General features: G+C 37.6%; 1 protein-coding gene across 4 annotated transcripts in view; it reads right to left on the bottom strand.

The window, feature by feature from the left end:
• Positions 1-22,071, bottom strand: part of LOC131069738 (elongator complex protein 2) — a 123,187-nt gene that overhangs the window by 15,879 nt on the left and 85,237 nt on the right. For all 4 annotated transcript variants that reach the window (XM_058005290.2, XM_058005286.2, XM_058005279.2 and 1 more), the window contains one exon: positions 13,562-13,782. In XM_058005290.2, coding sequence (XP_057861273.2) covers positions 13,562-13,782 — 221 coding nt within the window. The remainder of the gene's footprint in view (positions 1-13,561; positions 13,783-22,071) is intronic.

The raw sequence follows: 22,071 nt of genomic DNA, 5'->3' as shown, positions 1-22,071 counted from the left end.
TCCCACTTTTTCATAGTCATGTCTAAAACTGGGGGCAATGCCTTTAACCTATTGAGGGAAGTGGATTCTACATTGTCTTATATATCATTACGCTCTTCATTCAGGCAATCATCAGAAAATATCAAAAACATTCAAAAATGTCTCGCAAAATCCAAAAACATTCAAAAATGTCTCGCAAAATCCAAAAACATTCAAAAATGACTCTCAAAATACCAAAAACATTCAAAATTGTTTCACAAAATCCAAAAAACATCGGAAAACCCATCAAAAATCACACAAAAACATGGCGCCACCTTGTACATAGTCATCCGATCAGATACAAAATAAACATTGACAAAACTACTCACACAATGATCATTTATCAATCAAACCAAAACAATCAACATCAACAATCCAACCTGTCTTTAAACAAGGATGCATCCTTCCTTATCAAAACAAAGACAAGATGACATTTTCTTTGACAAGAAAATTCTGTTAGGCTATCAAATACTTGGTTGATTTGTGAGTACAATCGTTTATTTATCTGTATCGAACTCTTTTAGCATTATTTTGTATCGTTTGCGCATTATTTCCGATGAAGTTCTGGGGCATGTACTAATGGTGTCTACGTGGGAAGTTCACTAAGTTACGTGATCATAGGCAAAAATACAGTCATAAATCACTACGGCTTGCTGACTACAGCGTATACCTCGACCATATGAGCATGAACCATTACCAAGGATCCATATTCTTTATTCTTTATGTATATATACTGTTTGGTTGCAGGTACAATGCTCATCCTTTGATTCCTCTTCCTCCAAATTGGATAAAGGTTTTATTTTCTTAATACGGTATGTACTTGTCTCAGGATCTGATCAGCCTAAGATCAAGGAGGACGATCCAAGTCATGCACGAAAGGAGATAATCCTTGTCTATTCCGCAAGCAATACTCAGGTCAACTTGATCCATTATATCAAGTTGCTTGTATTAACTTGCTATATCAAATCCATGTAAGAAATACTCTGCTCATCTTGAATCATTATGTCAAGATGCTTGTATTCTCTTCCAACATTTTTAAGCTCAATGATGAAAATAGAGCACTATGGATCATCATTCCATCTCATATGTATATACTGCATTCCGTTGCATTCCAACCATCCATACATTCATAATAGCTGCATATCATGCATACATAGTCATAATAATGCATACTCTATTTTCCTCTTCTTCCATAGGAATGAGTCATAGGTCCTCCATTTCTTCTAACATCGAACCCCCCCCAACCCTCCCCATCTCGATAATCAACATCACATACCCTTCATTGTTTCTCAATCAACCCAATCAAGCCACGTTCATCACCATGCATCTCTAAAAGGAGGGATTGTGTTTCCCATCCTCATTCATCCACACAATCAAGCAAGTTACTCTGTCTACACAGATACATCAACTCACCCACACCTAGACTATCAACAGATACTCTGATCAAGTATCTTCGGGTCTCAACAGGTAATCGATCATGGTAATCCTAGACTACATCAGGCATTTATCATAATGGCCTAGTCTCAACGGGGTTGCTATGATTAACCACAACCATCCATCACACGCACACACTATCAATTGATCAACCAATCAAACACAATCCAACGGACAATTACATCAATTGTCTAAGTCTCAACGAGTATTTTTGTTTCATATACCTTGACTTCATCGGGCAATTGCATCAATTGCCTAAGTCTCATCAGGTCACTTTGATTCACTTACTCAGACTTTATCTTGTCCAAGCAAACAACTGGCATCAACTGTCATGCTTTGACTTGACCGGGGCAATTCAGCCGATTGCACCAGATTGTTCAACCAATTTTGATCAATTGTATAGCATCACTCAAAAGAACAACCACCACATTTTCACTGTATCTCTTGCATGACCTAAGGGTACTCACTGGCTTGATGTTTCTCCATTTTATCTCCGATTTCTTCTATTTTTCACCCGTATGAGTAACTTCTTCTTTTCTCACACCCTGCCAATTTTCATTCTTTTTCGAGAGATCGCCCGATTTTTCGAAATTTTTCGGCCCATCTCTCGAGGGGGCATACCACCCATTAAATTTACATTTTATGGGGCATTTCTTCACACCAGTTTTTCTTTCTTTGAAACGATGCGATAAACTGCACCGACTCAAAGAGGGGCAAATGTAGTCACATAAATCTGTCTATTTTAATTAAATGAATATTTCGCTATTTATTTGATTAAAAATCTACTAGCCACCAGTTAATTAAATTAATATTTAATTAATTCATCTCCAAACATTCTCCTATTAATTAAAAAAATTATTCAATTTATTTTAATTAATTCATTAAATCCAATTTCAAATCAATTAATTAAATAAAATCTATTTATTTAATTAAATCCCCTTTTCCTCTTTTAAATAAATCAAATAAAACATTTATTTAAATCATTATCCCCACCCCACTTGCATTTTCTTACAAATGCAGCTTGCACACATTTTTGAAATAAATGAATTTTTATTTTAAATAAAATCCTATTTTCCCTCACCCACCAAATCCACTTGCAAAATCTAATCCCCTTCTAGATTCTTCTAACCCCTTCCTAATTAGCCTAATCCATCCCCTAAATATTGTCACATTCCTAAGCAAAGGGAAGTCACTTCTCAAAGCCTAAAAGTCTTTGATAACCATTAAAGGCTTTCAACCTTCAACCACTAAATGGCTCAAAGTCTTTGATAACCATTGAAAGCTTCCAACTTTCAACCACTTAATCCCCAAAGTCTCCAATAACCATTAATGGTTAACCCAAACCCTCCCACATGGTTAAAACATTTGTTTTGACTCAACCTCTATCCAACCCAAGGGTCTCATCAAACCTTTAATGCTTTGACCATGATTATCTCTTAATCATTTGCACAAAGGTTTATCCTTGGATTAACTCCTAATCCAGTGGGTAATCCTAATTTAGGCTTGACCCTTAGTCTTTAGATAACCATGAGGTCTTCTCAGGCCTTTAATGCCTCCAACCTCTTCTTTCAACCCAACCCTATGTTGACATTTGTCACCATTTCATTGGTGTCAATTGTGCACATGGATCCCCAACTTTCAAGCTTGACCCTTGATTAAACCATTCAATCCTGGCCATCCATTGCTCCATTTTTCCTATAAATAGAGCCCATTCCTTCATAATCCAGATCCTGAAAACTTGTATGCATCTAAGCTATAGACATTTTAGAGAGCATTTTAGCATAAGCAATCTAACATCTTGTCTTTTTGGTTAAAATACATCATTTTAGCATTAGTATTAGCTTTTTATTTCACATTTAGAGCTATATTACAATCTCAATCCTCCATAAGCATCCATAGTGCAAAAAGCTGCTGAGAGCTACACTATTTTGGAACTTGGAGAGGAGAGGAACAAGGGAGAAGAAACTAAGGCCATGCTAAGAGGCAGTTGGAGATGTCTCATGATCTTTGTTTTACTTATTAGATATATTAGCATGTCTCTTTGTGTCTCTCTTGGTATGCCTTCATATGTTTAGTTTTAGATTGACTAACACTAATGTTTTGTGTGTTTTTGTGTTCTTTGATCTTAGACTAACCTTGTGCCATTTAGGAGGGCATCAAAAAGATTTTAAAAAAATCTAGCAGTTTTGAATTTCCATATTTCATTTTGAAACATGTTCTAAAATTTTGAGAAGGAAACTAAAACCTTAATACTTTAATGAAGGAAGAAAACAACTTGAACGTATGCATCAAGATTTTGAGAAGAAAGAAATGAGCTGAAGTGCCCTGGGAAGTGAACAAGAAAAAGGAAAACTAAAGATGATATGAATAGGAATCTATAAAGTCAGCCTAATAATCGATAATAGGGCAATTAAATTGGAGATATGGATCAGAGAGAAAATGACAACTTCAAGGCCTCCAAGGTGAAAGTTTGTTAATCCAAGCATGAGGTCCAAGTTGAGATGAAAAAAATTTCACTGAGAACTTTGACTAGCAAGTGGAAGAAAATGTCATCCAGCAGACGAAATTTTCAATCCTTAGAATAATAAAAAGGCAAACAGTATGACAGAAAATTGGACAAATGGAAATTCAGAACCCAATAGGGCAGTGCTTATTACTGCATATGGACCAGCATGGGAGTTAATCCCTTCCAATCCAATATATTCCAATTTTTTTCTCTCTTGCACAACCAAGGCCAGTAGGTGGTTTCATTTTAAATTTAACAGACGTGATGCCATTTACAAATTTACTTCAATAAAGGGTAAATTTTCTCAGCGGGCTTGTTCTATACCCTGACCCTTGGTACTCATTTTGACTCTTTTGTATTGAAAACACGTCCTCATCTCAAAAAACCATATGGGGACATTTCCAGATATTAGGAGACTTAAGATGAAGTTTCTTTGTGTCTCTATATGTCCTAGAAGCATCCTTTGAAAATTGGGAAACATCCTATAAAGGTTTCTCAAATATCATATAAATTACACTCTGGTTTCCTAAAGTGTTGATACATGGTTGAGAAAAGCTAAAAGAGCTAAAGCAATGCACTAATAGACTTGTATTTCTTTTGCTTTTTGCATAAAATTATCAGTATTTTTGTAGCAGAAAATTTTATTATCAAATCCCAGATAATTAATAGTATGAAGAGAAACAATAATAAGGGTTTATATGTGTAAATGCATTGAAGTTTTCATCAATTGATTGAAAATCCACCAAGTTTCTCCAGAGACCCATGTTTTAAAAAACAATGGCATCCCCCTTCCTGTAATGGGCACCCCTTGTTCGGCACTAAATCTATGTCCTTTTTACTTAGTGTAATTTTGTCAAACAGTTGGCTTGCAAGCTGACTATTGGATTTTTGGTTCTTGATTTGCAATAGGATAAATTGGATAAACTGTTATTTTTTTTGTAAAGCTTTCAAAGTTTATTCAATATAATAACAACCAGACATATCAAATACCAAAAACAAGAAGATTAATGCTGATGGTATTTATTTAATTCCAACTCCAAGCATACAAATCAGATTTGAAGAATATTACAGACCATATGATAATAAACAAATTCAAACCTGAACTCCACAAGTATAGACCTGCTGAAAACACTGTTCACACACTGTAGCTGCACTATTCATCGCACTATAGCATTTTTACTATTCACGCGGCTCTGTAGCAAAACACTATTCATGCGGCTCTGTAGCAAAAACACTATTCATGCGGTACTGTAGCAAATCACTATTCACGCAGTACTGTAGCAAAAACACTATTCACGCGGTACTGTAGCAAAAACACTATTTTCAAATCTGCACTTTCAAACCCCTGTAAAAACTTCATGCAAGAGCACCAGATGAAGCCCAATGTGTTTCCTGAATGAAAACACCATTAATCCTCCTGACTGTGTCTTTCAACAGCGAAGAGAATGCTAGCAAAGAGGGATTCCGTCCTCCAAGCCCAATAATCAGATCTCTACGAAATCCAACAGCATAACATTAATCTCATCCCTAGCATATCAAAAGAGAGCTCTCAACCTCCATTTATATCTTCTTTCTGGATGCAAACACTTCATTTCCTGAATGTGGGATAATACATTTTAGAATAAAATATTATTTCCCACAATGTACACATTAAAGGGAACTTTTAATATTTTAAACATTACTTTATATTCCCAACCTTATAATATAACGATAAAGTTAAATATTTAATTTAACTTTACACTTTATCGTTAAATATTAAAACATTGTTGACAATCCCTTTAAATCATTGTCGCCTTCAAATATTTTTTACTGATAATTATGCCAACCAGGGAAACACTAAAAATTTCAAGTCACTGCTTGGAGACTAACTTACTATAAATAGTAAGTGTCTAGAAACCCTGTCAGAGTAGCACCGATTGGCCTGAAATCGAAAACACCTAGGCCAAAACACCGCAAGATCCCATCAATGTCCTTGTTAGCCTTCGAGACCGTGTCAGAATAGGCTAACGACACCCCATATCATGTTGCGCTAAAAAGGGGACATTACAGTCCGCCCCCCTTGAAATTGCTTGTCCTCAAGCAAATTCGGTCCTGAATGTTGCAATACCTACTCATTCTCCCATGTAGCATCCTCATCTGGCAGGTCTCTCCATTTCACCAAGTATTCCTTAACGATTCTATTCCTGAGTGTCCTTTCCCTGATATCCAGAATAGCTTCGGGTACTAACACAAGCTTCCCCTCCTCATTCAAAGGGGGTAAATTTGCAGAAGGCACTACACTCTGACCAATGGCTTTCTTAAGCCTAGACACATGAAACACATTGTGCACCCGACTGCCCTCTAGAAGCTCAAGCTCATAGGCGACTTCGCCCACTCTGCGAATCACCCTATAGGGACCATAAAATCTAGGCTTCAACTTTTCAGCTCCACTCTTTTTGAGTGATGACTGTCTATATGGTTGTAGCCTCAAGTAAACCATATCCCCTACCTCGAAACTGCGCTCTATTCGGTGTTGATCAGCGTACAATTTCTGTTGATTCTGGGCCTGCTGTATATTCTCCTTGAGCACTTTCAGGATGTCCTGACTATCCTGCAATAAGTTTTTGGCTTTGGGCACTCTGCTGTCCCCCAAAACTAAATCCATGAAGCTAGGTGCGTCATAACCATAGAGTGCCATGAAAGGAGTCATCCTGATGGACATATGATAAGTGGTGTTATAACAATACTCTCCCATATGCAACCATTTGACCCAAGCCTTTTGTTGTGCAGTTACATAGTTTCTCAAATAACCCTCCACCCATTTATTCACAATCTCTGTTTGCCCATCTGTCTGCGGATGATAACTAGTGCTAGGTGTAAGATCTGTACCACACAACCTAAACAACTCCTGCCAAAAAATACTCATAAACTTACTATCCCGATCACTGACAATGAATCTGGGCAACCCATGTAACCTGAATATCTCTCTAAAGAAAAGATCTGCCACCTGTGCTGCTGTGTAAATGGATGGAATAGCAAAGAAGTGAGCGAACTTCGTCAAGCGGTCCACCACCACATAGATGCAATCCCTTCCCTGCACTCGTGGTAAACCAGTGATGAAGTCCATCGAAATACTTTCCCATTTCCTATCAGGAATGGGCAAGGGCTGTAATAAACCTGCAAGAAATGTGTGCTCTCCCTTATTCTGTTGACAAACCGCACACTCCCTGACATACCTCTGAACATCATCCTTGAGCCCTCTCCATGAGAACCGCTCCCGGATCTGCCTGTAGGTCTTGAAGATCCCCGGATGCCCAGCTGTGGGTGCATCATGAAATGCCTTCAGTATCACCTCTCTCAAATGTGATGACGGAATCAAATAAACCCTGTCCTGAATTTTGATCAATCCATCTATCACCTCATAGCGATCATCTTGTATAGTACCTGAAATCAATCCAGAAGCCCAAGCATCTCCGACATACTCTGCTATAATCCGATCTCTCCAATCTCTTGAAATCTCTGCCAGAGCACATAAGTGAGGTCTCCGAGATAAGGCATCAGCCACCACGTTTTTCTTACCTTTGACAAACTCTATGTCAAAGTCATAAGCCTGCAATTTAGTAACCCATTTCTGTTGCCGGTCATTAAGATCACGCTGGTTCATGAAGTATTTAATACTGTTGTGATCAGTTTTGATCACAAAACGCCCACCTACCAAATATGATCGGAATTTGGCCAATGCATGCATTATGGCCAACATCTCCCGGTCATAGACAAAATAGCTCCTCTCAACTCCTCGGAGCTTCCTAATCTCGAATGCAATGGGATGCTTCTCCTGCATCAATACTGCTCCAATCCCATCACCCGATGCATCACAATGAAGCTCAAAAGGCTTCGTGAAATCTGGTAGAGCTAGAACTGGACATGAAGACATTACCTGCTTGAAATGCTCAAAACACCTCTGTGCTGCCCCTGTCCACACGAAGGCCCCCTTCTTGGTGAGATCTGTCAAAGGCGCTGCCGTCTGTGAAAAACCCTTAACAAACCTTCTGTAGAATCCGCAAAGACCAAAGAATCCCTTAAGCTGTGTGAGGTTTGTAGGAGTAGGCCAATCAACTATAGCTCTAATCTTTTCAGGGTCTACTCGAACTCCATCTGCACTAATAATATGCCCAAGGTATAGTAATTCTGTCATACCAAACTCACACTTAGACTCCTTGGCATATAAAGACTCTCTCTCTAGGATAGATAATACCTCCTCCAAATGCTGTGAATGTTCCTCCCAGGTCTTACTGAAGACCAAGATGTCATCAAAGAAGATCAAGACAAATCTCCTCAACTGCTCCCGGAATACCTGGTTCATACAACTCTGAAATGTAGCGGGTGCATTGGTTAGTCCAAATGGCATAACCATAAACTCAAAGTGGCCATAGTGACATCGGAAGGCTGTTTTCTCAATGTCCTCTGCTCTCATCCTAATCTGATGGTATCCGGATCGCAAATCAATTTTGGCGAAGAAGCATGCCCCATGCAACTCATCAATCAGCTCATCAATCCTAGGAATGGGATACCTGTTTTTAATTGTTTTCTTATTCAGTGCCCTGTAATCGATGCACATGCGCATCGTCCCATCCTCCTTCACCAGTACTACTGCTGAAGCAAATGGGCTTTTGCTAGGCCTAATGTGCCCCATCTCCAACAACTCCTTAATTGCCTTCTCTATCTCATCTTTGTGTTTCTTAGGATGACGATAAGGAGTGATCATCATTGGTTTGGATCCTTCTTCGAGCTCAATAACATGCTCTGCACCCCTGTCAGGAGGAACACCATGAGGAATGTCACTGAATACCTTGGCATGTCTATCAAGAATCTCCTGTATATCTGGTGGATGACTCTTCACTCGAGGCTCCGGTGAAGATGACATAACTAAGCACTCTGTTGCCCACTCTATGTCATTATGCCGAAAAAGTCTCTCCATTCTCCTCAAAGAGACTACCCTGCAACTCCCATCTGAAAGTCCCCTGAGTACAACAGTCCTACCCTCATGCTGAAACCTCATTTCCAACTTCACTAGGTTGAAAGTGAACTCAACCAGCGATGCCATCCATGTCATACCGAGGATGACATTGTAATCTCCCATGTCCACAACATAAAAATCATCCTCCAACTCATAGCCATCTCCAAATCTAATGTGAAGATTTGAAACCTTCTGAGTACATAATAGCTTTTGGCCATTAGCCACCATGACTCTAAAACCATCATGCTCTTCTGTCTGTAAGCCTCTCCTGGCTACTAGCTGTGTATCTATAAAGTTATGTGTAGCCCCAGTGTCAATGAGAGATATCACTTTCTGCCCCTGGATAGTACCCCTGACCTTAAATGTGATTGCCTTTTGGGCCCTTGTCACGCGTGCCAACGATCTATCATCCTTAGGAATGCTGCTCTCCTCTATCATGTTACCCTCATCTGAATCGGAGTGCTGATCCTCCCCCTCTGACTCTGACTCCTCTGCTGAAAAATACTCCATTTGATTTGCCTTAGCCTTGAGAGGGCATTTATGAGATAAGTCCCAAGGCTCTCTACACTGGAAGCACAGTTTCTTCTTTCGAAGTTCATTCAAGGTTTCACTGTCTAGTTCTTTTGATCCTTCTTTGGGTTTGTTATACTCTTTCTGAAATGGTTTTTTGTCTTTGTCCTTGCGGTAGGAAGAATCTGTTGATTGGTATTTTCCTTTGTATACCGAAGGGGCTAAATCTCGTGCCTTTTTAGTTGCTTCTGCTAAGGTGAGTGGATCATGTCCCTTCACCCAACCACGTAATGGATCAGCAAGCCCATCACAAAATAACACCACCAATCTCCTAGGAGAGATATCAGTAACAAGTACAGACAAACGCTGAAACTCGGCGATGTAAGCATCCACTGAACTTGACTGTTTTAACTGTGCTAGCTCCTTGAAATGTAACTCGGGATCCCTAGTGTCAAATCTCTCAATCAATCTTTCTGTGAATTCCTCATAGGATGTAATCTGATTATGCCCCAGAGTCACCATGCCATGATGCCACCATTCATGCGCAACGCCGTCCAAATGCATAGCCGCATACTTGATAGCCTCCTCCTCAGGCATAGGATTAAGCTGCAAGTATGTATCTACCTTCTGCACCCAAGCTCGTGCGGTCATCTTCCCTGAAGCATCATAATAAGGCAAGGAAAGTTTTCCAACTTTCTTTCTCAGCTCAAAATTTTGATTCCTCCCTCCTGCTCTAGGCATATGTCTCATCCTCAAGTCCATATAATCTCTGAGGGAAATATCTGCCTGAAACTCGGGTCCACTGGCCTCCCAGTCCCTCCTGAACTGACCCTGTAACTCAGTAATCTGCGGTTCGTTCACTGGTTGAACCGGATCCCTAGGTGGGAAGGTGGGTAGAAGAGGTCTCGAGCTCGCTGTTCGAGCTGGGCGTGCAACGTGTCTAAAGTTATCCGCCTCATTCCCATTGTTGCCATGTCCATTATTACCATTAATGTTATTCTCAGGGCCATTGTTGTTGCCTTGGCCTCCATTATTATCATTGCCCCTATTGTTATCGTTTCCCCCATTGTTATTGTTTCCATTGTTGGCATCACCTGGATTAATATTGACTCCCATCTGTCTAGCCATAAGCTGCAACATCATGTCCATTCGCCTATTCTGCTCCTGCTGCATACGCTGCCCTTGCTCTAACGTACCCAGTAATTGTCTGAACATTACCTCCCCCTGATCTGGAACGGTATTCCTATCATCTCGGTCACCCATACTGCTGTCATGATCAAAGAATATTTCCTCTATGTCTGTATGACTGGATTCTATGTCCACTTGCACGGATGAACTAGACTGCTCGCTCTGTGAGTTGAAATTTCTATTTTGTCTTGCTTTGGTATGGCAGAAGTTATAAGGCCCCTGTTGCATGCTTAAACATACATGCTTAGCATGTTTTTTAATTCAATAATTTATGATTTTAGTGTTTTGATATTTCGTCAAACATTTTTCCCTCTATCCGGCTGTTCCAAAGTCTCTGTAAGACTTCTACAGGATGGCAGGACTTATAGCTCTGATACCACTGTAATGGGCACCCCTTGTTCGGCACTAAATCTATGTCCTTTTTACTTAGTGTAATTTTGTCAAACAGTTGGCTTGCAAGCTGACTACTGGATTTTTGGTTCTTGATTTGCAATAGGATAAATTGGATAAACTGTTATTTTTTTTGTAAAGCTTTCAAAGTTTATTCAATATAATAACAACCAGACATATCAAATACCAAAAACAAGAAGATTAATGCTGATGGTATTTATTTAATTCCAACTCCAAGCATACAAATCAGATTTGAAGAATATTACAGACCATATGATAATAAACAAATTCAAACCTGAACTCCACAAGTATAGACCTGCTGAAAACACTGTTCACACACTGTAGCTGCACTATTCACGGCACTGTAGCATTTTTACTATTCACGCGGCTCTGTAGCAAAACACTATTCACGTGGTACTGTAGCAAAAACACTATTCACGCGGTACTGTAGCAAATCACTATTCACGTGGTACTGTAGCAAAAACACTATTCACGCGGTACTGTAGCAAAAACACTATTTTCAAATCTGCACTTTCAAACCCCTGTAAAAACTTCATGCGAGAGCACCAGATGAAGCCCAATGTGTTTCCTGAATGAAAACACCATTAATCCTCCTGACTGTGTCTTTCAACAGCGAAGAGAATGCTAGCAAAGAGGGATTCCGTCCTCCAAGCCCAATAATTAGATCTCTACGAAATCCAACAGCATAACATTAATCTCATCCCCAGCATATCAAAAGAGAGCTCTCAACCTCCATTTATATCTTCTTCTTGGATGCAAACACTTCATTTCCTGAATGTGGGATAATACATTTTAGAATAAAATATTATTTCCCACAATGTACACATTAAAGGGAACTTTTAATATTTTAAACATTACTTTATATTCCCAACCTTATAATATAACGATAAAGTTAAATATTTAATTTAACTTTACACTTTATCGTTAAATATTAAAACATTGTTGACAATCCCTTTAAATCATTGTCGCCTTCAAATATTTTTTACTGATAATTATGCCAACCAGGGAAACACTAAAAATTTCAAGTCACTGCTTGGAGACTAACTTACTATAAATAGTAAGTGTCTAGAAACCCTGTCAGAGTAGCACCGATTGGCCTGAAATCAAAAACACCTAGGCCAAAACACCGCAAGATCCCATCAATGTCCTTGTTAGCCTTCGGGACCGTGTCAGAATAGGCTAACGACACCCCATATCATGTTGCGCTAAAAAGGGGACATTACACTTCCACTCCGTCTGCCATCTCCTGGTCATTATGGTTTAAAATTATTTGTGTAATATCATGATGATAGTCATCAATTATCAATATAATCAATCTTTCCTTTCATTGATATTAACTCCAATATTTTAAAAATGTTAATTTAAATTTTAAGTTCTTTAAAGCATATCAATTGTATGGATTCTTTTTCTTAAATTATATTATATAGATTAAAAAAATTCTTCAGTCTCCATGTACCCATCTCGAACTATTTTTAAAAATGGTGTTCCAGTATGCCTCTTTGTCTCCTGTTCCAGTACCAATCGCTGTCACCTCGTAATTATGACTGTAGTGCATATTGAAGTAGTCATACATACAGTTCAGTCACATCATATATGCGACCTGGTCCCAAAACCTCCAGATACTTTGTACCATTCTCCAATTCGAAATCCATGCAAGATTCATGTGTTTTGACAATCACCCTTATCCAGAAGCAGCCTATAATAAATGATTGTCATATCTCTTTGTTTTTCAATCTTATTAATTATGGTTTGGATATTAACCACATAAGACATGCTAATATCAGAAACCATTAAGTCAATACGGGACCAACAACTAAGTAGGAATAGCCAAAAATCCAGAATGAACTGAAAAGTGCATAGAAGGCTTTAGGCACCTCTTAAAGTCAAATTTCATTACACTATTGTTTTCTATTAATTGTTAACTATAAGATTGATCAGGTTCATGGCATTATAATGACTCAATACCCATGAGTCTAACTTGCCAGGCCCCGTCAACAGGTTTTGGTATGGTACAGTGATTCACAGATATTTTATATTTTTTTGCTTATTAAAATATACAGATTCTAGCTAATAAAAGAAAATTAAACATGGTATGCATATAATGTGAGGTTTCAGCCCTGAGCATCAATGAATGGTTACATTTCTGCTTATTTTTAACTTCTTTTCAATTAAAAGAACTGTTTTTTTTTCCTTACAAAATACAATGGTAAATTTCCATGTATGGATACACACATTAAATTCAAAATAGCATAAATCAATTGATGAACAGAGATGAACTCATTGGTAGGTTAAATTATCAGCCAGTGGGTCCAAGCTTAAATTATCACACACCTTTAGATCACTTCTGTGGAAGATAGTATATAAGGTCTAATGGGAGAAACGAATGTACAAAAAAGACCCCATCTGACTCTTTAGTTTGATTGTTACAAATTATGATAGTTCAAATGTACAGCAAAGATACCAAATACATTAAATGAATAATAAAAAGTTATATTCACCTTGCAAGCTGTTGCAATAATCTTCCCTTCATGATTGCAGCACATGGTAAATAGTTCATTACCATGACCATAAAGCTTGTGAGATTCAGGCCATAAAGTATTCCAGGACAAGTTTTCTTCAAGGGGAGGCTCTGTTAACACAACAGGAACAGCTTCTGGAATAGTTTCCATTCCATCTGAAAAATCTTGAGAAGATGCAACTGAAGCCCTTGTGGTACTTGCTGTATGAAAAACCGAAGTGTCAACTTTAATTTAATCAATAAGATTTTCTAAGCAACATAATCATTTGGCATGGAACTCTTATGTTGGTCCTGACACAACTGAAAACAACTTCAGTGCAAAGATTAATATTGATCAAAGAAAGCATCTTCTATTAAAAATTAACAGCAAACATGTACGAGAACCCTTTATTCAAAATCATGGGAAGGTGTTAATTGAAAGCTACAGCCAAGAACAAAATAAAACATATCTGATCACATCTGGGTTGGATTTGCAAGACATGCAGTTCAAAGTGCACTTCTTGCAAAATTTGCACTAGGTTCTCTTATCATTTTGCAGCTTGTGTTTATGAGAAATGCCGTGAACTCCATGTCATCTTGTCAGATGTGTGTAACAAGACAAGGCTGGGGTACCAACAAAGCACTTTTCATAATCAACTGAGTGCCACATCATCTTCCAAGCCAAGAAACATTTTGAAGAATTTTAAACTGATTGAGATACAAATGGAACTTACAACTATTCCATCTTTTAACTGATTGAAGACTCCATGACTAGTGTTTCCTTGATTTCAATCAGGACGGGAGGATACAGTGCATTACTCATTATTCTATAACACTTTTTCAATGGCATGCATTCTATCTTTGGATTCGGCCCATGGGAATACATAGTTTTGGTTTCAAAGTCCAGTGTAAGAAACCTTCTCGACTAATGAAAAGTGCAGATTGGAATAGAAGCCTTGATCAATATTTACCACTTTGAGGGGGCAACCTCCTATTACAATAATAGTATATATAACTCAAATGTGTGGCAACCTTCCTTGTACACACAAAACTCTTATCTATGAGAAATATGAAATAGCCACATGCTACTTAATATATGCAGGATAAAAGGTCAGTGAGGTTGTGGTCGAGTGGTACAGTCCTTGGTTCTTATGTTAGAGATGAAGGTTCAAATCTTCCCAAGTGAAATCTTAGCACCAGGAGGCATGCTGAAGCAGTAATCCCACACGTGACTGGTGGAGCATGCTAGAGTTGGAGGAACATAGGAGGGAGATGATAGAGGGGAGCGGCAGCCTTCTAGGAGGATATAAGAGGAACATAGGTGGAGGAATTGGATGAGTAGTGGATTGAAGGAGAGAGGTAGTTCTACAAGGAGGAGTTGGAGAGCAGTAGTCACACGAGACAAGCTAGTGGAGGAAAGGAGAGCAGTAGTCTTACAGGAGAAGCAGCAGGTTGAAATGTAAGGCAAGCAGTATTCCTGGTTGTACAGTTGTAAGGCAAGTAATATACCCATGCAATAGTTAAAAGTGGTGACCCTACAAGTGAAGTGACAGTTAAAAGTGATATCTCTGCTGCTGTAAGGGGTGAGGGACCCCATTACCAAGCTTCACTAAATAATCTCAAAATATATATGCAAGATAAAAGAAGAGAACAATTTATAGAGAAAAGGGACAAAGAGAATAATAGGAGAGGACAAAACAGGAGGTACAGTGAGGCGTATAACAAAGCCACCCCCTTGGAAAATGCCTTGAACTCAATGCTTTGCCAATTTTGTATAATGCTGAATGAAGTCCTCTGGTTCCCAGGAGGCATCCTTAGGAGGGAAATCTTCTATTTGACAAGGTAATTCAAAATACTACACCAACAAAGCTGGAAAGTGTGCTGGTCCAAATCTGTTCTAGGTCCATGATTCTCCTCCTTGATCATCCAAAACTGGTCGTTCAATTTGGATGATAATATTTTGGCCAACCACCTTGACAAGTATGATGATAGAAGATATCATGTATACATTGATGGTAAAACTGCAGGCCATCTACAACTTCACCAATTTTCTCTAGGGTCTTGTAGGGACCACAGAATTCAGAGTTATGCATTTTTTAGCCTTGAGCTTGAGATAAGGCTTCTTGTAGGGTTGGAATCTAAGGCATACACAATCTCCAAGAATGAAATATACCTCAGGTTGATGTTGGTCAGCTTGTTGTTTAATACAGTTTTGATCAACTTGGAAATTATCCTTGAGAGCCACCAAGATATGATGCACTTTCTAATAGTGATCATAAACAACTTGTTGGATGTGTTGTCATTGATGTCAAAGGTAAGATGTCGAAGCACATTGTTGGAAATATTGTCATTAGGAATTGGATAGCTGTGATTTATATTGAAGAGCCTAATACACAATGCAAATAGAAATAATTATCATTGGTGAGAAAGCAATTGAATGAGGTCATTATCATTGATGTCATAATAAGATTGTTGGTGTAGTTGTCACATTGATGTCATAATAAGGTTGATGACAAAGGAGGCCATTGCCATAATATTGACACAGAATGCTGAGAATGCCAATACAGAACACTGACACAGAATGCTGAATGCTGATACAGAACATTGACATAGAAAATTAATAACATTGATACTCTGGCAGTATTAATAACCATAATCCACAGCAGTCAAGAAGGAGAAACTATCTTAGCAAATGAAGTTCGTGGATTCTTGGAACCCTGAGACGTGGTATTTGGAAGCTTCTGCACTGAGAATTTATGGACGCCATGGTGTGTTGTTAATATAAGCGTGATATCTCCTTGTAGCTGAGAGGAACTTGCCGAGAAGCGTGGGAATGAATATTTGATGCATGTATCAAATGAAAATCATTCGTGGCATTGAAAAGTTATTCACAGATTGTATACCATTGTCAAAGGTAGCGCTGGAAATTAATAACAGCGATTCAAAGGGACCACCGAAATAATCATCGACAACTTCACTATTGATAAGTTTGTCTTCAACAAGGAACAGTGGCAATCTCAATATGCAGCATATTAAGTGGCAGAAAGTGTAATGGACACCCTAGAATGCCCAAAAACTAACCCCACTGCTGATAGGAATTTAGTCAAACAGTTTGTAGCCAACTCCTTATTCCTCCGTTTAATGTTTCAATGTTTTTTTTGTTTTTAAGTCTTTGCACAGGTATGAAACCACATAACATGAACTAAAAAGAATCTACAATAATAGGCAAGCTGGAAATTGAACTACTGCTGTTATAATATTATTTCCAGAATTAACAAAAATCAAATACATAGCAGGTTATTTTCAACTCACTAAATACTCCAGCATTTTGACATAATGTTCCAACCAAAATTTCTAATTCTGCTGCTACAGTAACATGAATAGTGCTGCATGAATAGTGCCGCGTGAATAGTGCCAGGTGAATAGTACCCGCGTGAATAGTGCCGCGTGAATAGTACCCGCGTGAATAGTACCCGCGTGAATAGTGTCGCGGCCTGTAGCTGGAAATGCAACCAAATAATGCTGCTGCTTGTAGCTGGAAAAACACCCAATCTGCCTGTAAATGAAGCTGATAGCAAAGGATTCCAAAGGCCAAGCCCCAAGGGAATGACGTCTAGAATGTCACAAGAGAGGATAGACATCCTCTAATGCCAAGAACGGATCTGCAACTCACACACCAAATTCTTCTCATATTCCACTTGCCCAATGAAGCCACAAAAGCTCCCTTTTATTCTTTCTCCAAGGGCGACCCAACTCACTCAAGCAATGTGGAATAAAACATGTTCAATATAAAACATATTAAAATATTCACTTATGTCTCCCTTGGTTGCCCCTTTGATTTACACATATCTCCATAAAATAAATATTAAAGTAACACTTTAATATTTTACAATTAAATTAAATGTTACTTTAATAAAACTTCAGGCATTAAAATATATTAGCAATCGGACTCCGAATAGCGTGAGTGATAGCTCGTCGGAAAGCTCTTGCCAAGGAGTATCAAATCCAATCACCAAAACTAGTCCCCGTTGTGTCCTACTGACTTACTAAAATAGTAAGTATGCCTGAAACTAAGTAAATCAACTTCGTTTTGGCCCAAACTGGAAATGACTAGGCCAAAACACTCCAGGATCCCTTTAAACCCTTCGTTAGCCCTCGGGACCATGTAGAGCTAGGCTAACGCACATATACTTGGTCAATCTGCTAGAGTGGGGACATTACAGAAAGTTTATACAAAATTAAGAGAACGACTTTCGACAAATAACAGTCGACTTGAGTATAAGACTGATGTGGAGCCTTGGTATATCGTCCACATCTTTGTGTGTTTGCTGGAAACGTAACGGTGTTGCTGTGAGTTTTAGACATGAAAAATGTGGTAAAGTTGTATGCAGCGATTATACAACACAGCAACTGAGATGCAGCGATATATTAAAGAAAGCACGGTGGTCGACTTCATAAAAGTGATTAAGGTAATAGACAACTTCCTTAAGAAAACCAAACAAATTTTATGGGCAAGTTACTTTTGAAGATGGCCGACTTTTCAACGACATTGACTGTGTTTGAAACAAAAGTAAATAAAAGAACAGTGATTATAAGTATCAATGTGTGGCGGTAATTTATCAAAACAAAGCTTATCGATTCCATGCCAGGTGAGCAAATTCATAACATGTATGGTGACTTTATAATATCAAGGAGCGATATATTAAGGAATACATTGTTCGCCGACTCTTGTTTGGCTTGGTCAAAGGATTTCATAAAAGTTTTATTACATATTGAAGCCACAGAAAAAATAAATAATAAAGAGGGACTTCATAAGTGTGGTTTTGTGAAGGGAATGTTATCAAAACTAATAAATTATTTGTTGAAGGTCAACATGTATGATGAGATATTAATGCAGTGATTCTGAGTTAAGAGTTCAAAATAAAAAATGATATGAGCGATTGGTAATGCACAAAAACATGAAAAAGACAACTTCATGCGATTTCTTAAAGAATTAAAAATTATGAAGAAGCGATTACATGAGGAAAATCAAGACACGTGATTAGTTAAGAAGAAAATAATTCTCTAAATGATGCAATTTGTTTATTAGTGATGCTTTAGAAAGGTGCGATGAATGTCATTTCTTCTTAATACATGTTGCAATTAAGAAAAGGATTTATATTTTATTCTTGGAAGAGTGCGATCGGGCAAAGAATAGTTAATAATCATTAAAGAATAATGAAAGATTCTTTCAAAGGGACGTGACTCTTAAATGAAGTATCTTTGCAAAAAGGTATGATGATTAGTGCAAATATATATAGATTTGATTCGGGGGAAAGTAAAAACTGGTAGTGAGTGTGTGTGAAGTTTAAAATGAAAAAGTTAATACTGTGAAAATAATCGAAAGTATAAAGGAGGATACTGCTGCATATATGTGCTGAATGTTTAAGCGTAAAAATATGATGCTGAAATTGTAATATATAAAATATAGTGCTAGATCAGATTTGTGAAGTGTTGATTACATGAGTATTGAATTCTGATTTGAGAAGAAGACTATAATGAAATATGTTACAGATTACTAGAGGATAGTGTGATCAGATTATCTCAAAGACAGAGAAGAGTTTGTGGGAAAGTTAAAGAAAAAATTGTGGATATGGTGTGTGTAATAAATATAAGATGAGAATGTGCAAAACAGGCAGATGCTTAAATATACACCAGGTTCAAAGAGAACTAATACATGAGAAGATTGTTTCAGATTATGAAAAGGATATGATTAAAAGTGCAGATTTGAGATAGATTTATATGATGTATATGCAGATTTAAAGAGTTTGCAATTGTCCATCATCTGTTGTTATAGCAACATTTTCAAGGTGGGAAATCAGATTTATGTGAAGTAGGTTGGTGCTCACAAACAAACTTAGGGGTTGGTGCCTACGAAACATTGTAAAAGAAGAAATATATAAAAGCATTGATTTACCGTGGTTTTCTCCCGTAAGGGTTTCCACGTATATATCTTGTGTTCACTTGTGTTCATATTCGTTAGATCACATATGAATGTTGGTATGCAATGAATATGTTAATGAGATAAGTTATACACTTGTGATTGAAGTTGAAAAAGTTTAAATTGGTTGTTATATTGATTCACCCCCCCTCTCAGTATAACTGTGTGCTCTTCAGAACTTGGACCTTGGAGGAATCTAGAAGATAACTAACAATCATTAGTAGAAAATACCCATAGAGGGCTTCAAAACGAGTTATTTTGGTGGGCTGTGTAGTAAGTTATGTTATACCACGACTATTCTAGGGGTAGCTGCTCAATCCATTGGGATTGCTTGTTTTCCACAAACATAGAAGATAACCCTCAAAGCAATTGTTCATTGCCTCTTAGCAAGTTGAGTGCATTGAGATTGGAAAAATTTCTTCCAAAAATTACAAGTGAATTTGGGATCACAATCAAACACAATGACCCTTGGACAGCCATGAAGTTTGTGGACATCTCTGCAACTGGACTTGAATTCGAGGTGGAGGAGATGGCCAATAAATGGCTGTATTTAGTGAGCTGGTTTACCAGCACAAGCATAGCATGTTTGCTGTCAAAATGTGCCAATCCTATTATGAAATCCACTGCAATACATTCCCAGCTGTTGCCAATATCAGATCTTACATGATGCCAAACAAAAGAGAATTTGAATTAATGATATGTTTCAATGAAGCTCAAATGGCCAGCAATTGGAGAAGAATAATATGCTACTAGAATGAACTTCTTTAATGAAGAATTGGAAATTAAAATAATAAGAAACAGAATTTATAACAGAGGATATTTTCTTCACAGATTAAGAGTTGACCATCAATGGATGTAGCTGCATGCAGATTGAACAGCTCCTCCTGTTATCATGAAAGTGCATCTGCAACAATCTTCTCCTTGACTTTCTTGTGTAGTATTTTGAAATCATACCTTACATTTTTTCAGTCCATTTTTCTTGTTTTTCAGAAGAAACATGCTAATTCAAGAAATGACTTAAAATGGTATGGTCTATTTTGACCTTTAAATGATGTTTAAGCAAGTTCTACCTCCATTTCTGAGCTGCATGAAGGATAGCCAACATTTATTTTTCATAAGTTGATTTGGCTAAATCTTGACTAGAAAAAATCTCGCTTGCAAATCCAATAGGGTGTTCATCTTGCAATAGAACAGCTCCAAGGTCCTTATTAAAAACATTACGTTCAAGGACAAAATACTTCGTGAAATCAGGTGTAGCCAACTCTAGAGTACGAGTTATTGCTTTCTTTCTAAGTTGCTGGGTTCACTTTTTGACCAGAGACTAGCCAGGTCCATGGTTTGGTCTAGTTCCCTTATAGGTTCCAACAAGGCACAGACAGGAGGAGTTGGATGAAACTGAGGAGGATCCAGACAGAACGCAGCGAACCCATCACTCTTTGGAGGGAATTATAAATTCCTTTTCGCTTTTTTTCAATTTTTCACCTTTGACTTTGCCCCAGTAGCCCTAAAATAAATTCCTAACCTTAAAAGTGTTATCTAGAGCATTTCAAACACTAAAACAAACTCACTGTAGCTCATTTTTAGTGCAAAAGGCAAATACCATTCCAAAAGGCTGAACTTCCATTCTTGCTTGTCTTTCAACAAATTGAGTTGATGATTGATCATTGAAAGTTCCACAACAATTGCATTGCTGTTCCTATGCATGTCCAATTGTCCATTAACTGCCAAAACGATCATAGAATAACTCTTTTTAAATAAGGTAAGTTTTTTTTTTAAATTTCTCCTACATGAAACAAACTCTCTTGCTTTACTTTCCTTTCATTTTTCTATGAATGTATCACTATACTTAAAATTTTATGGAGCAAAGTTTTATATATCTATTTTTTTGTTTTTATTTGTTTTGAACGGGCTGTAGGAATTATAGTGGAAGGAATGCTACTTCTAGCTCCACAAGACAACCTAAATTCAAAACAGATCAGGGTTCTTGTTTTTGGAAGTATTTTAATATGATACAATTGTCTCCAGCTGTTGGGGATTATATTTGGATTTGCTGAGGATGTGGTCAATTATTCAAGTTCCATTAGTCAGGTGAAAACCTATTTGTGTGGAATTCCTAGACTAGGCATCAAAGCTTGCCTTGAGAAGAATGGTGTACCTGTGCCATGGGAGCAAGTGATAGCATATATTAGTGAGCAAGACCAAACAGATGAAATAGAAAGCCATAGAGCAAATCATCATTTAGCAAAGAGAATATCAAAAGGAATGAAGCCCCCTATGCCCCCACCTAATCCCAATGTTGTGGTAGAGAGCCACCCCTTTTTTTTCACTCTCTGTCATGTCCCCTAATATTTGATTGACGATAGTATAAAAATATATTAATTATTTTATATAAATTCTCCCGTTCATTTATATAAATAATTAATATTATCAAGAATGTCTTTTATTTATATGTATTTGTTTAACTCCACAATTAATCCTAACTATTATAGGATTTTTAACGGGATTCATAACCAACTGATGATAATAAAATG

This window comes from Cryptomeria japonica, chromosome 6 (genome assembly GCF_030272615.1).
Source record: "Cryptomeria japonica chromosome 6, Sugi_1.0, whole genome shotgun sequence".
NCBI lineage: Eukaryota > Viridiplantae > Streptophyta > Pinopsida > Cupressales > Cupressaceae > Cryptomeria > Cryptomeria japonica.
The sequence above is the reverse complement of the archived record's forward strand: the minus strand, read 5'-3'. Positions and strand labels throughout refer to the sequence as shown.